The sequence below is a fragment of the Sinocyclocheilus anshuiensis genome, unplaced genomic scaffold (genome assembly GCF_001515605.1).
Source record: "Sinocyclocheilus anshuiensis isolate Anshui unplaced genomic scaffold, SAMN03320099.WGS_v1.1 scaffold168, whole genome shotgun sequence".
In the NCBI taxonomy this organism is placed as follows: domain Eukaryota; kingdom Metazoa; phylum Chordata; class Actinopteri; order Cypriniformes; family Cyprinidae; genus Sinocyclocheilus; species Sinocyclocheilus anshuiensis.
Window position 1 is genome coordinate 128,026 of NW_015557060.1, and position 14,645 is coordinate 142,670.

Below are 14,645 nucleotides of genomic sequence, written 5' to 3' on the forward strand. Positions count from 1 at the left end.
ATATATATATATATATATATATGTGTGTGTGTGTGTGTGTGTGTGTGTATGGTTATACATACACATATATGTAGTTGTTTTATTGGTGTTTGGCTTAGTGTTATGTTAGAATCATTATTATACTCGTATACCTTTTGTTCTTTAATATTTTGAATTGTTTTTATGTTCTTACATTACAAAATTATGGCTAAATCCAAACCCCTGTAGTTCCTTCAATCAACAATTTGATGAGTCACAAACTTTGCAGCTCTCCCCGGATTGCTTCCAACATGAGGACTGCATTGACATCAAAGCTTTTATCTTGGGACAAACAGGCAGAAAAAGCCTAAGATGTAACTGAGGGGTGACTAATAGCAGTATTCTGTTTCCATTTTCACCCAATTTATTTTTTCTTCTCCTATAGGTTTGACTCTGCCTGACAATGATTGTGTGTTTGGTTTTGTTAGGTGTCAGTATTTAGCAGATTAGCCTAGCTTCCCTTGACTAAAATAAGACATACAGTTTTCACTAAGGGACACATCTGAAGTAAACGTATATTCAAATGAGAAAGAGAAGATGGAAAGCAATAGACACAAATACAGCAACAAAGCTGCTGAAAACAAGATATATAACACGGATGCTTAGCCCCTGCTGGTGAATTACACCATTATGTGTGCAAAACAAATCTTTTAGCCAGGGATGGATATTCTTAATGATACAATTTGTGTGCAACATATATACAGCAATAAAAAAATATTTATATTATAGTAGATGTTTTATCTTTTTGGAGTGCTCAAAACCATGTGAAAAGGATTTATATTTTTCTTGCACTTTCAGAGCAATCAGTCACATGGGTTTTACAGCCTGGTGATTGGCTAAAACACTAACTCTGCAGGTATAATAAAACTTCAGTATGGGTTTGCTAATGTTAAGAGAAGGATGTATGACTGAAGGGGTCGGATTTAGAGGGTAGGTCTTGTGGTAGTTATATCAAGACATCAAACATTGCTTAAAGCAAAATGTCATTTGTGTTGGTGCATACTTGATGCAGAACAAACTGTAAATGATGACTGTGTTATAAATTCATGAAGTGCAAACCTTAGCCTGAACCGTGCTGTCGTTCAAGGCATTCTTCAGAGCGTGAGTAAACCCTCGAGGGAGATTCTGCTTCAAAATACTGTCTAGACGACTCCTCCGTAACTGTACGGACAACACTGTCATTGACAGGGGGAAAAATGAAGTGAAAAATGCATTGAAAAATATAAGGTTATCGATTACATTGTAAATTTATGTAATACTAATTCTGTAAGGCATTTGAATACACCTATTTGCAGTGCTCACTGAAATTTACAGTAGTGCTGTAGTCAGGATCAGTTCATCCAATGCCCTGTTTACACCTGGTATTAAGATGTTTAAGAATCCTGTCTCCTTTTACGCTCATAACTAAATTGCATGAGCTTATTTTGCAATATTAGATTTAAAGATCAGAAAAAGCCCATACATACACCCACCCATAGACTCTTCCCTCAAAGAAATTGAAATAAATAGTGAACAAAAGAGACTGATTAAAAAACAGGTATAAACACAAATGTGTCTCCTCAACTTGTTATGACCCGATCAACCATAATCTTAATATCAACTGTAAACAGGGCCCAAGTCAAGACCAGAAGAAGGTTAAGTTCAAGTCAAGACCTAGTCCACATGCTCCCAAATCCATCATGGAAATATGCTCTTGGACTCGAGATCAAGTCAATTATTGAGTAATGTAACACTGATTCAGTAGCACCTACATGTGCTGTCATGATAACAAATAGCTTTCAACATTAATTAAACATGTGCATGTAGATTTATTCAGCATGAATGATGACAGCAGTGGCAGATGACAGTAAATGTTGTAGTACTTGAAACTGAACTCAATCCTGAGTTCGAGTCCAAGACCATATTTTCAGTTTCTTGGTCTTGTCAATGACTTGGGAACATGTGGACTTAACTAGGAATCAACCACTTCTGGTCTCAGTCTTGACTCAGACTTGAATGATTACAACACTGATTTAAAGTACAACAATTTTCTGTAATTTCATAAAGATCACCATTTGATCTGAGCAATCACACCTGTTTTTATCCACATCTTGTCAGTAATGTTACATCTTAGCATTGAGGCCTCAGTAGCAGCAGCTCTGGGAATTCCTAAAGTGCTTTTTGAAGGGTCCAACTTAGCGCTCTGTGAGGTGGAGTCAGGCAGGATTCTAGTTGTTGTCTTTGGAGATTGTGTAGTTGTAGTTCTTATTGTTGTCCTAGGTGTTTTGGAGTGTCGTTTAGCAGCAGATGATTGGGTAGTGCTAATCTGGTTTGTGGTTGTTGTAAAGGGGATGCTGGTTGTGGTAACAGTATTGCTGTTAAATATTGTAGGTTGAGACACAATAGTGCTTGCATTTTCTGGTCGTTCTCGTTGTGTGTCCACAGATGTAGCTGAAGATCTATTGGGTGCAGCAGTGTTTTTCTGCTCAGGCGAAATCAATCTGCTAGAATCAGGGTCTGCAGCTCTGGATGTGGCTGCAGGTGCCACCAGCTCAGATATCCACTGAAACTCTGAAACAACAAAACACTTGAGATGAGAAAGGTGCGAGGTGACTGTAGAAAATCTGAGGACAAAGATGGTGAAGTGATGATTATAATGATGGTGATGACAGTGATTGAAGGGATACTTCACCCAAAAATGAAAATTCTATCATTAATTACTCACGCTTATGTCATTCCAAACCTGTAAGACCTTCATTCATCTTAGAAACACAAATTAAGATATTTTTGATGCATTCCGAGAGCTCTCTGACCCTCCCATAGACAGCAAGTATCCGTACACTATCAAGACTCAGAATCGTAGCAAGGAGATCGTTAAAATAATCCATGTGACATCAGTGGTTCAACCGTAATTTTACGAAGCTACGAGAACACTTTTTGTGTGCAAAGAAAACAAAAATAACGAATTTATTCAACAATTCATCTCCACCGCGTCACCCAGAGTATCACATACGTAAACAATGTATGCTGTTCTGTGTCAGCAGTTTACGTTGTTTACGCTTTGATCTGAATGTAAACAACGTATCCGCGTACATACGTTGTTTACGTATGTGATACTTTACTAAATGTGCTATAGGGTGACGCAGAGGAGACGAATTGTTGAATAAAGTCGTTATTTTTGTTTTCTTTGTGCACAAAAGGTATTCTTGTAGCTTCGTAAAATTACGGTTGAACCACTGATGTCACATGGATTATTTTAATGATCTCCTTGCTAAGTTTCTGTGCATTGATCGTGGCAATATCCTTGCTGTCTATGGGAGGGTCAGAGAGCTCTCGGAATGCATCAAAAATATCTTAGATATTTTCAAATTTGTGTTCCCGAAGATGAATGAAGGTCTTACGGGTTTGGAACGACATGAGGGTGAGTAATTAATTACATAATTTTCATTTTTGGGTGAACTATCCCTTTAACAATGACGATATTAAGTGCATAACGGTAATGTAATAAGGTCAGTGATATTTAATGTCAGTAATCAGAGATATTTATTTGTTCTAACAACATATATTTTCATATATTTACATGACAGCATCTAACATGAAGGCATTTTAAGTATGAACAAATCAAATGTTTATGAATCTTTTTAGGTACATCAAATACTGATTTAATGTGATTAATATGGTTGAAAAAATATATGTGAAACAGGCATCAAATAACTTTTGAAGCTGCTTTGACAGCCTTTATAAGACAGCTACTTAATTTACCTGGAAAGGTTTCATAAAAAAAATCACACAGCAACAGTAATACTTAAGTAATAAGATCACAGGTGTGTGTTTATAGAATATTTTACAACGGCTTTGAATTTAAATATATTTACTAGTAAACATGTATAATACAAATATAATATAGTGGACATGTAAAGATTTTTAAGTTTCTAAAGCTTTCCATACATAAAACTTTTAACCGAATCTTACAGGAAATTATAACTATTTTATGAAGCTGAGATTTTGTATGAATTTGTTTGTTGTGAATCATACAAAAACATACATTTATAGGGGGAAAAAAGTAAGTGTGAATGTCCACCCCTAACCCCACTCTTAAACATGCCTGCCACTGGCAGATTGTACGAAAATGTACTAGCAAGATCATACAAATTCACACGAATCAGCCACCAATTCAGCAACACAAAACTTTTCTTGTTCTTTATTGAAAACTTTTGTTTCAGATGCTGTAAATAAGTCCATATTGCACATTTCAGCATATGTGCAGTAAAAACATTGCATATGAAAAGTCGCTTTTTTTGCCTGAGATTAAGTTGAGTTTTAAAGTAAATTATATTTTATTTAGGAAAATAAAGGTGGAGGCCTCAGGTTTACAAGTACAGTATAACAAAAGCATGATCATTATTGATATTTCTATGAATAGCATCTGATTCGAGGTCACTTCAGAATACCTATTATATCACAGTCATCTTATAAACACATCAGTTATCAAAGACGTCTATCTCAGAATAAATGTGCAAGTAGGCCCATTTTCAACTAAAATTTACTATTTACATATTTATACATCAATGCTATCATGGAATCCTAGATATTGTCTATCTCTCTGCCATGTACTGCAATGGGAGACATTACGTAATTCTCTTTTCTGTGAGGTATTTTGAAGAGGGATTCAGTCTGATCAAAGTGCCTAGTCACTGCATTGTCACTGGCACAGTGCCTAGTCACTAGCATGAAGTGAGTCATTTCTGATCAGGGTTTTGATATAAAAACAGTATAAATACCTTGAGTTTTCAATGACCCTACAACTCTCTGTGGACCTGGCAGCCTGTCCATTTTGATCCTTTGAACTGGGAGTCGTCTCTACAAGGAGATGTCATCAACAAACTGACCAGGTTTGACATTAGTCTTTTCTCTAAGTGCATTTCCAGGTAGCTTTGTTTGGGTCATTAAATAAATAATTTACAGCAAATGCATCAAGAATGTGCTTCAGGTTGAAAATGCATGCTTCAGGTTGACTACCTGCAGAAAACATGCAATTGCTTCAGAACATTGAAGAAGGGTGTGTCATAATGTAGCTTGACCTTGTGTACAGCATTAGAATGTAAATGCCGTGTTCTAGATAAATAAATAAATAAACTGAAAACTTTGATTCTGCACTCAAGTCAAGGAGTAGATAGATGTATTGTAAGAGGGGCGTGGAATGTTTTTAAATATTGTTCTACATTTAAATATCTCACACTGGTTACGTTTACATGCACAATTTTTGGTTCAATCAGACTGAATTCATTCCGATTGATGAATCTGAATGTAGTGTTTACATGAACGCTAAATAAAGTGATCGGGTTGATGTGCGCGTTTATATGTCACAAGCTTCAAATCGGAATTAATGTTTTTGACATGCGCACACTGCACAAATACAGAGTTGCTTACTGTTTGCACATAATAACCACTCTCATACACGGCTTCTTCATTTGTTTTTAACAGCAGAATTAGTATTTATTAATTTATGGATAAATATGCATTTAAACCGCTTTGCCGTGCTGTTCATATTTATCACGCAGTAAAAATGCTACTCCCCGCGCCCCAAAACGGGTTGCCTGTGGATGAGAATCCAAAACAAGGACTGGTGGGAGGTTGTCCTGCTCCACTTCACAGTTGCCAAGTGAAAGGAGAGTTCCCTTTCATAGGTTCACTTATGAACGTTGCGATGACGTCATCGCTATGGGAATACCTCCGGTGTGACGAATGTCTGAAGCCCTTATACCATCACGCCAATTCATTGGCCAATAGCGCTTAGCACCGCCCCGAGCATACATCACGTATGCTCATTTATGCGTGCTGTGCGCTATTTCATCAGATTTTAACCCTCTTAGCGCCAAAGTCGCAAAATTGTGACAAGACGTCATACTTAATCAAATGGAAGTGAATCCTCTGTTGACCGTCGGAAAGAGATTCTTGTGTTCTAAGCCATCTATTTATTTAGAGCAGTTTACTCCGCTAAAGCGGACACAATGAGTTTTCCGGTATGTATGGATGCATGTTACACGGACTCACGAGGAAACAGGTAGGAAGACCGCTTCGCGGCCTTTATCTATTGTTGTATCCGTGATATCTGTGTTTGTAAGTAAAGTTGTGCTCTGGGCTCGCTCTCTTTCTGAGGAAGGAGAGATGTTCGTTCAACCCCCGCTGTTCCAGTTCTGCGGTTGCCGAGGTTTTTCCCCTCTCTCTCTAACGTTACCTGCTGTGCTGTACTAATGCAGACACGTTCATTTGATTTGGTGCTTATGCTTCCAACTCTTGTTCGTGTACTGTTTTTAAACGCAAACTCTGAGGAGTCCTGCAGCAAATGTTTGTTGTGTACTATGATTTTGGCGCTTCGTGCTACCAAGCATTAGTTGCCCAACTACTTCCCTCAGCTCCGCTGCTGCGTTGAGCTGAAACAAGTGGAAGAGCTCACGTGTTTCAGAGTATTCTTATAGCAAGCTATAACAGTGAGCTGGCGGTTTTCCCCCTCTCTCTCTAACGTTACCTGCTGCGCTGCACTGATGCAGACACATTCATGTGATTTGGCGCTTACACTTCCAACTCTTTTTTTAGACGCGGACTCTGAGGAGTCCTGCAGCAGATATTTGTTGTGCACTATGATTTTGGCGCTTTGTGCTAGCAAGCATTAGTTGCCCGACTATTTCCTTCAGCTCCGCTGCTGCGTCGAGCTGAGACAAATAAGTGGATGAGCTCACGGATAAGAGCATTCTTATAGACAAGCCGCTTATTGAAAGCTATAACGCGGGCTCTAGCGTGAGCAGATGGTTTTGCCTATCTCTCTCTCTCTACTTGTGGCACTGCACGAATGCAGGCACGTTCATTTGAATTGGCGCTTACACTTTCAACTCTTGTTTGTGTTAGGTGCGGACTCTGAGGAGTCCTGCAGCAGATGTTTTGTCGTGCACCATGGTCTTGGCGCTTCATGCTACCGAGCGTTGGTCTGCCCGAGTAATATAATATTTCTTTCAGCTCTGCTGCTGCGTTGAGCTGGAACATTAAGTGGCAAGCTGTTTTAACATTAATGCTATAATGCAGATGGGTTTTCCTATCTCTCTCTCTCTCTACTTTTGCGCTGCACTAATGCAGGCACGTGCATTTGAATTGGTGCTTACGCTTCCAGTTCTTGTTTCATGTACTGCTTTTAGGCGCAGACTCTAGGAGTCCTGCAGCAGATGTATGTCATGCATTACGGTCTTGGCGCTTCATGCTACCAAGCATTAGTCTGCCCGGCTGTTAATTTTTCTTTCAGCTCCGCTGCTGCTTTGAGCTGGAACAAATCAGTGGGCACGCTCGCATATCTAGAGTAAATTCCTATGGCAAGCTGTTTTACACCTAATGCCATAGTGACTCGGGCTGCAGAGTGAGCAGGGTTTTACCTGTCTCTCTCTACTCCGGCACTGCATTAATTAAGGCACGTACATTGATTTGGCGCTTACGCTTCCAACTCTTGTTCATGTGACTGTTTTTAGGCACGGGCTCCACAGCCCACATTTGTCGTGCGCTATGGTTTTTTGGCGCGTCATGCTACCAAACACTAGTCTGCCCGTCTAATAATTGTTATTCTTTCAGCTCCACTGCTGCTTTGAGCTGGAACAAATAGTGGACTCTGTGCTATGAGCTGGCTCTGTGGAGTTTTGCAACACACATTTGTCGTGCAACATGGTTTTTGGCACTTCAGGCTACCAACACTATTTGCATGACTAATCATTATTCTTCTCATCCCAACTGAGTTGCCCTACGCTGAGCTACTGTGTGAATGAGTTCACGTGTAAGAGTATCTCTTATGGCAAACTATTAAAGGTGGGGTAAGCGATTTTTCAAAAACGTTTTAGAAAACTGATTCGGGCCGACTAGCAAAACAAACTTGTAGCCAATCAGCAGTAAGGGCCCTGTCTACTCATGATGTGGGGGAGAGAGCGTTCACTGCACAGGATGGACATTAGCGAGCCGAGCGACAGAAAGGTAGAGATGGCGGATAAAAAACAAAAGAGGAAAACGTCTGCGGAACAAAAGAGGGCTTAAGGCAATAAGGCAAGAAGTAGGAACCGTGTAAATATCGGATCAGCTTTCCAGCGCTGGAGAGAACTCAAGGAGCAGGTCTGCAATTGGATGCCGAGGTTGCAAATGTCAACATTGGCTACCAGAAATCGCTTACCCCATCTTTAATGCTCACCATTGTCAGCCTACTTCATGTGATTGTTGCGGCACTTTTGCTACCAACACTCGCTTCACATGACTGGCTGCATTATGTGACTGCAGCATACATTATTGTGCACTAGAAAAGTTGGGTGTTTCATGCTACAAAGCAGTGGTTTGCATGACTAATTACTCTGTTCTTTTCAGCGCCGCTGTTGTATTGAGCTGGAACTTTGTATGAATGTGGGCAACCTATAAGTGTGTTTGCCTCTCTATCAGCTGTTCCGCCGCTTGTTGCGTTTCGAACAGATTTTGACCGTTCTCCGCGCCTTAGCTTTTGGAGATCGAGAGGATAGCCCTAAGGCCATTGGTGCAAGGTCTATGTTGACATCCAGGTCCCCACTCTTGTGGTTGGTGCTGGCATGTCTGATTTTAATATTTGTTGCTGTTTCAGAGGTTTTTCCCACAACTCAGGTTTCTTGGGGCCTCATGAGGGAGGATCAAGCTGTCGTATGGTTACATCATCCAGCTTCTATGGCGACCACCCGTTTGGGTTGTCGCCATAGATTTGTTGATTTGGATTTGCGTCACCTAACCTTGTGCTTGGGGTAAGAAATTTCAAGATGCTGACGCAGAAGTTCATCATGTCTCTATCTGAACCGGAGATTGGTTTGTGACCAACGATCTAAGGATGCGTACTTCTTCATCCAGATCGTCAAGAGACACAGGAAGTTCCTCAGGTTTGCCTTTGGAATAAAGCTTGCCAATACTGTATTATTCCATTTGAACTGGCCTCGAACGCAAGGTGAATGGACGCATCTCTGGCCCTGTTGTTGCTCCGGGGTGTCTGAGTTTTGAGTTACCTTGACGATTGGATGATATTAGCTCAATCACACAAACTGTTTGGAGCAGCGTTTCTGGCACTCAAACCATTCTTACCCAATTGAGTGGTTTTCACATTAGGTCAAGGACTGACAACATGGCTGTGGTCTCATACATGGATTGTCAGAGAGGAATATGCTCTCGCCCCCTGTGCAGGTTGGTGAGACGTGTTCTTCTTTGGATGCAGACCAGGTTCCTGTCGATCAGAGCAGTTCATGTCCCGGGTCACCTGAACTCAGGAGTGGACTTACTGAGCGGAGTTGTAATGTGTTCCAGTCTCTCGGCAGAGATTACCGACACTATTCTTAATTCTAGGGCACCCTCCATGAGACGCTGTATGCCCTTAAGTGGACACAATGTGGACCCAGTCCATTACCCTGTAGGGTCCTGCCACTCTTAAGGTTTATGTGGCTGCCATATCTGCTGAGCATTACCCATAGAGGTGTTTCAGCGGGATATCACCCTCTGGTTTCCCGTTTCATGCAGGGACGAAACGGCTTAGGCCTTTCCGCCCGGCACAGATTCCTTTTTGAGACTTATTTTTCGGTTGGAAGGCCTGGCAGGCCATCCATTTGAGCCATTTAAGTCTGTCAGATAACTCTGAACCTTAAGCAGTTTTTTTTGGTGATCATATCCTCTCTTAGAGGACTGAGGATATGCAGGCTCTGTCAGCTCCTCTTGTATGGACTTTGCCCAGAGGCTGGTTAAGTCTTACTGCTGCCTAGGCTTAGTTAATCCTAATGCTGCTTCGACTAAGTTTTGCTTTCAGCAAGTGGTTAGAGGCTTTCTCCCCTGCTATGCGGGGTCAGATAGTGACTATATCTCTAGCCTATGAGGCGCGTGGTGTGACTTCGCCTCTAGAGGTGTGTGCTGATTCTACGAGAGCAATGGCTTCTTCTCAGGCTCTCTTTAAAGGTCCTTCGATGGGAGATGTCTGTGCTGTGGCAGGTTAGTCCTCTCCTAGCATTTTCATCAAGTTCTTCTTGTCTGGATGTGAGGATGGCTCTTGGCTAATGGGGTCTCTTCCGCTAGAGCAGACTCTTTCCTCAGTCTGCCAGCTATCTTAGGTATGTCAGGCGTTATGGTATAGCATTCCCATAGCGATGACATCATCGCAGCATTAAAGTGAACCTATGAAAGGGAACATCTTGGTTACGTATGTAACCTTGGTTCCCTGAATAGGGAACGAGATGCTGCTATGCTGGCCGTTCTGTACCTTCGATAGCGCTTCCTTCGCCATGAAAGAAGATCAACGCCTGCTTCTACATCACTGCCTGTTAAGCCCTGCCCACCGATTTGCGCATGTAGTGTAAATAGGAAGAGAGACAAATGCAGGTCTATGCTGAAACCTTAAAAGTGCCTCCGAAGACAACAAGACACTGTGCAGTGCCAAGTTGTGTAAAAACAGTCTTTGCATTGCCTTCCTTCTGATCCCAACATTAGGAAAGAGCGGATTAACTTTATTTTTAAGTTCCAGACCACATCAGTAAGAACTTGGTCCTTTATACACTTCATTTTACCATGGATTTGTTACAAACAAGGCAATTCTATGCAGGAACTTCAGAAAAATTGAAACTAAAAGATGATGCTGTGCCGACTATATTGGATCCGACAGTAATGTCGCTCCACACAAGTGTGAGTAACTGTTTTTGTTACATCGTCACTATTTCTTTGTCTGTTATTACAGATCGTTTGATATGTACTGAGTATTTATGCTTTTTTAACCTAAATCATGTCATCTGTGCATCTGTGAAGGATGTAGGCTGTCAAACATATACAACAGTTAGCCAAGCATACCAGTGGGCATTTCCATCATACAATCTACAATCTGCCACGCCTATTCAAGCAGAGCGTTCTGATGAGGGGGGTCAATACAGGTCAGAAAATAGACTATTACTTCTAAATTATGGGGTTTTTTTATGCAAAAATCTTGATAACATTGTAAGTGGACCTCCGAGAACAATACAAAATAATAAGAAAAAGGCAGTTCATGAACCCTTTAAACCATGTTCAAAACTTTTATCTTGGCAAGAGGAAACAAACAGACCAGCACTTCCCTATGTTTGATTCACTATCTATAAATATTCTGAATAAGTCTATTAAATGCCTTGAATGTAAATATCAATTAATTTAGTTCAGCTTTGCATTATACCATTTTACTCACTTTCCTGTGATCAGTGGGGTCCAACAATGAGGCAATTGACATCACTGTGTGTGGGGAAGTGTTGAGAGTAGCACAGTTGTAGATGCCATTTTTGGGGATTTTGTTAAACACTGGGGCATGTTTAGTGCTCTGGGCCTGTTGAATGGGTTCTACGTAAACTGCTACAGCACTGAAAGAGCTCCTGGGATGAAGCAATAATGTGTAATTTGTGACATAGTGCCCAGTGGCTGTTCAAACAGCTTTGAAAAACAGAAGGTTCTAAAAACTCTTTTCATAAAACACTGAAAAGTGGTTACATAAGCTTCAAAACAGTTTGCAGAACTGTTTTGAAGTTGCTAGTGCTTCATTGTGTTCTAACAAAGGCAAAAATTATAAAATAACATGCTGAGCCTATTTCAATTTGATATGCTTCAATGAGGTGTATTTGGACACAATTTTTGGTAACCATGGACACAATAACCATGATTCATGTGATGACGGAAAAGATGGCAAATTTGATGTTGACAGCAGGGCTTGCATGCCTACTCATTTTAAGGAATAGTTTAAGGAATAATTGACCCATGATTGACTACCCTGTTGAAAAAAACAGCATGCTGTTTAGGTATGTTTTGAACCATGGTAGCTGGTTTGAGCCTGTCCTTAGTTGGTCCTTATCTGGTCATGAGCTGGTAATGTGCTGGTCCTAAGCTGGTCCTAAGCTGGTCCTAAGCAACTAGATCCTGCTCAGGACTAGCTCATAACCAGCTTATATCCAGCTCAGGACCAGCATAAACCAGCTCATGACCAACTAAGGATCTGCTTAAACCAGCTCAAACCAGCTGCCATGCTTCAAAACATACCTAACCAGCATATGCTGTTCTTTTCTCAACAGGGTAGTCTATACAAACCCAGTGACATCTAAATTAACTGTAAGATATAGAAATAGCAGGTTAAATTGCATTCTGGGAACAAACCTGAGTTATTGGATTGGCTGCTGACCAGCACAGACAATGGAAGAGTAAATGGCTCCAATCGTTCCAAAGATCCATTTGAAGGCCATTGATGTGTTTCATTGTCACGTGCAACAACTTTTGACGAGAGTTTGGGAGGCTTTTGGGCCGTGCTGGCAAGTAATGTGAGTACAGAGGAAAATGCAGGTTGTTCCCTACTACCCTTTGACGAGCCTGTGGGATCTGATTGGACTACAGAAGCTGGATTCCTGTCTGTCATATGGAAGCCGCCAAACAAATGGGTTGAGGAGGGTGATGTGGCCGCATCCAGAAATGATCCAGAGGCTTCATGACTCAAATCATCTAAAAAGAGAGAAAGAGAATAATATAAATGTATCCCAGGGCAGTCCAATCTTTTCTTTTCAGAATCACAGTTTGTTCATTTTGAGGAAAACTTTTCTACACTGTAATTTCAATCTGCTGTTCAGAATTTGTTTCCTTGAGGAGATGGCGGCACTCAAAATTACAGCTCTCAACATGCTTTTGACAATACAAAATACTTTTTTCAACACATCAATAAATACGCTGATGCTGAAAGAACACTGAAAAGACCTGAAAGACATTACAGTCTCATATAAGGATGCTGAAGATGTAATTTGGGGTAAGATGTCAATCAGTCGTAATTTAAACAGAACTTTCTCAGCTATCATTAGTTTGGAACCACATTTTAAAAATGTTATGATAGTCAATATATTTGGGATAATACATATTCAGAGCAGTTATATTTTATAATGACATGTTGAATTCAACCAAGACAATATGCATGAAAAATGTATTAATCAAAGCAACGTCTAATCTTTGGATCACTAGTGACCAAGTGACCAAACGTATGTGTGTCACCATAGAATAGATGCTAAAAGATGAATGACTGATATAAAATTCACATTTATATGCTGACTGAACAGAGACCCTTCAAATAATTTTGCTGGCACCCATCCACAATTTACTTCTTTACCATTTTCCGCTGTCACTCTGATATGCTCAATATCTGGAGGCCTATCTGATTCATTCACAGGAATCTGCAAGCGCTGCATATTCTACACACTGTGTAATGTAGTTTTTTATGAATTCCTGACTCTAGCAAAATGAACTGCTTCACATACTGCATGCTGAATTGACAGGTTCCTCTGCATACAATAATGGCACAAATGACACCTAAATTCTGTAAAAATACAGCAATGATTAGTTAATAAACACAATACCATCCAAATCCAGTGAGAGCTGTGATATACAGTATAACATGTCAGCAGTCCTTTACATTAGGGCTGGGTGATTTAGACCAAAAATTGTTTGTCTATAATTTTATATGCTACACGATATAGGCATAGATCTCTGTATTTTCTATGAAATGGGTTAAATGTTCAGATTATCTCAACAGCCATTACAGTCTCCGGGCTCACAGTGTCCTGGACACCAATAGTTTAATGATTCAGAAAAGACAAATCATTGTTTGGTCAACAGAGACATCTGACAGGGTAAAGTCATAGGCGAAGCATGTGTAAGGCTGGGGAAGGCTTAGCTTAAAAGGCTTAAAAGGCCTTAAAAGGCTTAAAAATGGCACTAAATTTGACAAAAATGCCCCTGCACAAATAAATTCAATATATTACGTCTGTTGCTAACAAAGTGAATATGAATAGACAGTGTCGTCGATTGCGGCATTAAATTAAGATCTGCTCATGTTGCACCATATTTCATTTTAGGCGTTTTTACAGTGTTGCGCATTTGAACCAATCACACACAATTCTGTTGAGCTTAGGAATGCAATGGCTAATCAAAGGCGTTCAGATGAGTCATCGTTGAAACCGATCAGTTTTGTTGAGTGCGTGCGCGTTCGCTGACTGAATTCCGGACTCTTGCGAATTCTCTCATCATAAACAACAAAGTGCAGATGTAGGCCTACGTACAATGTAAGAGATTCATTTCACAGTGTACACAGCTTCAGTGATTATAACGATAGTTTTGTTTTTTTGAGAGTCCTTAAACTTGCGATAGATTAGTGATAATGTCACTTTCTATATATAATTTATTCGCTGTTTGAATAACCGTGGAAAGGAAACGTTATATAATTATCAATTTCTAACGTTTTTATTAAATTGTAATCGCGTTAAATACAAATTCAGTCCCATTAAACATTTTTTTTAGCCGACATGACACCCATGTCTGGTTCTTGCCTAAAAAGACGGGTTTATGATGTTTAATACATTTGGCTGCTTTTAGCCTTACCCTGGAGTTGGTTCACCCTCCACCTATGGGTAAAGTCTGTTAATATACTTATGTGTTAGTTTGAAATGCTTAATGTAAAGCAATTTCATGTTGGATGTGCACTATTTTTTAGATGCATTTACCAAACCAAACTTAACTATATTACTATAATCAGTATTGTCTCTGCTTATATATATATATATATATATATATTTTTTTTTTTTTTTTTT

The 14,645-nt window shown here is 40.0% G+C and overlaps 1 protein-coding gene across 1 annotated transcript in view; it reads right to left on the minus strand.

Annotated features, from left to right (window-relative positions):
• Positions 1-2,493: 2,493 nt before the first annotated feature.
• Positions 2,494-14,645, minus strand: part of LOC107676474 (uncharacterized) — a 33,670-nt gene continuing 21,518 nt past the window's right edge. The window contains exons 2-4 of the mRNA XM_016471024.1: positions 12,178-12,516; positions 4,961-5,016; positions 2,494-2,568 (exon numbers count right to left, since the gene is read on the minus strand). Coding sequence (XP_016326510.1) covers positions 2,494-2,568; positions 4,961-5,016; positions 12,178-12,516 — 470 coding nt within the window. The remainder of the gene's footprint in view (positions 2,569-4,960; positions 5,017-12,177; positions 12,517-14,645) is intronic.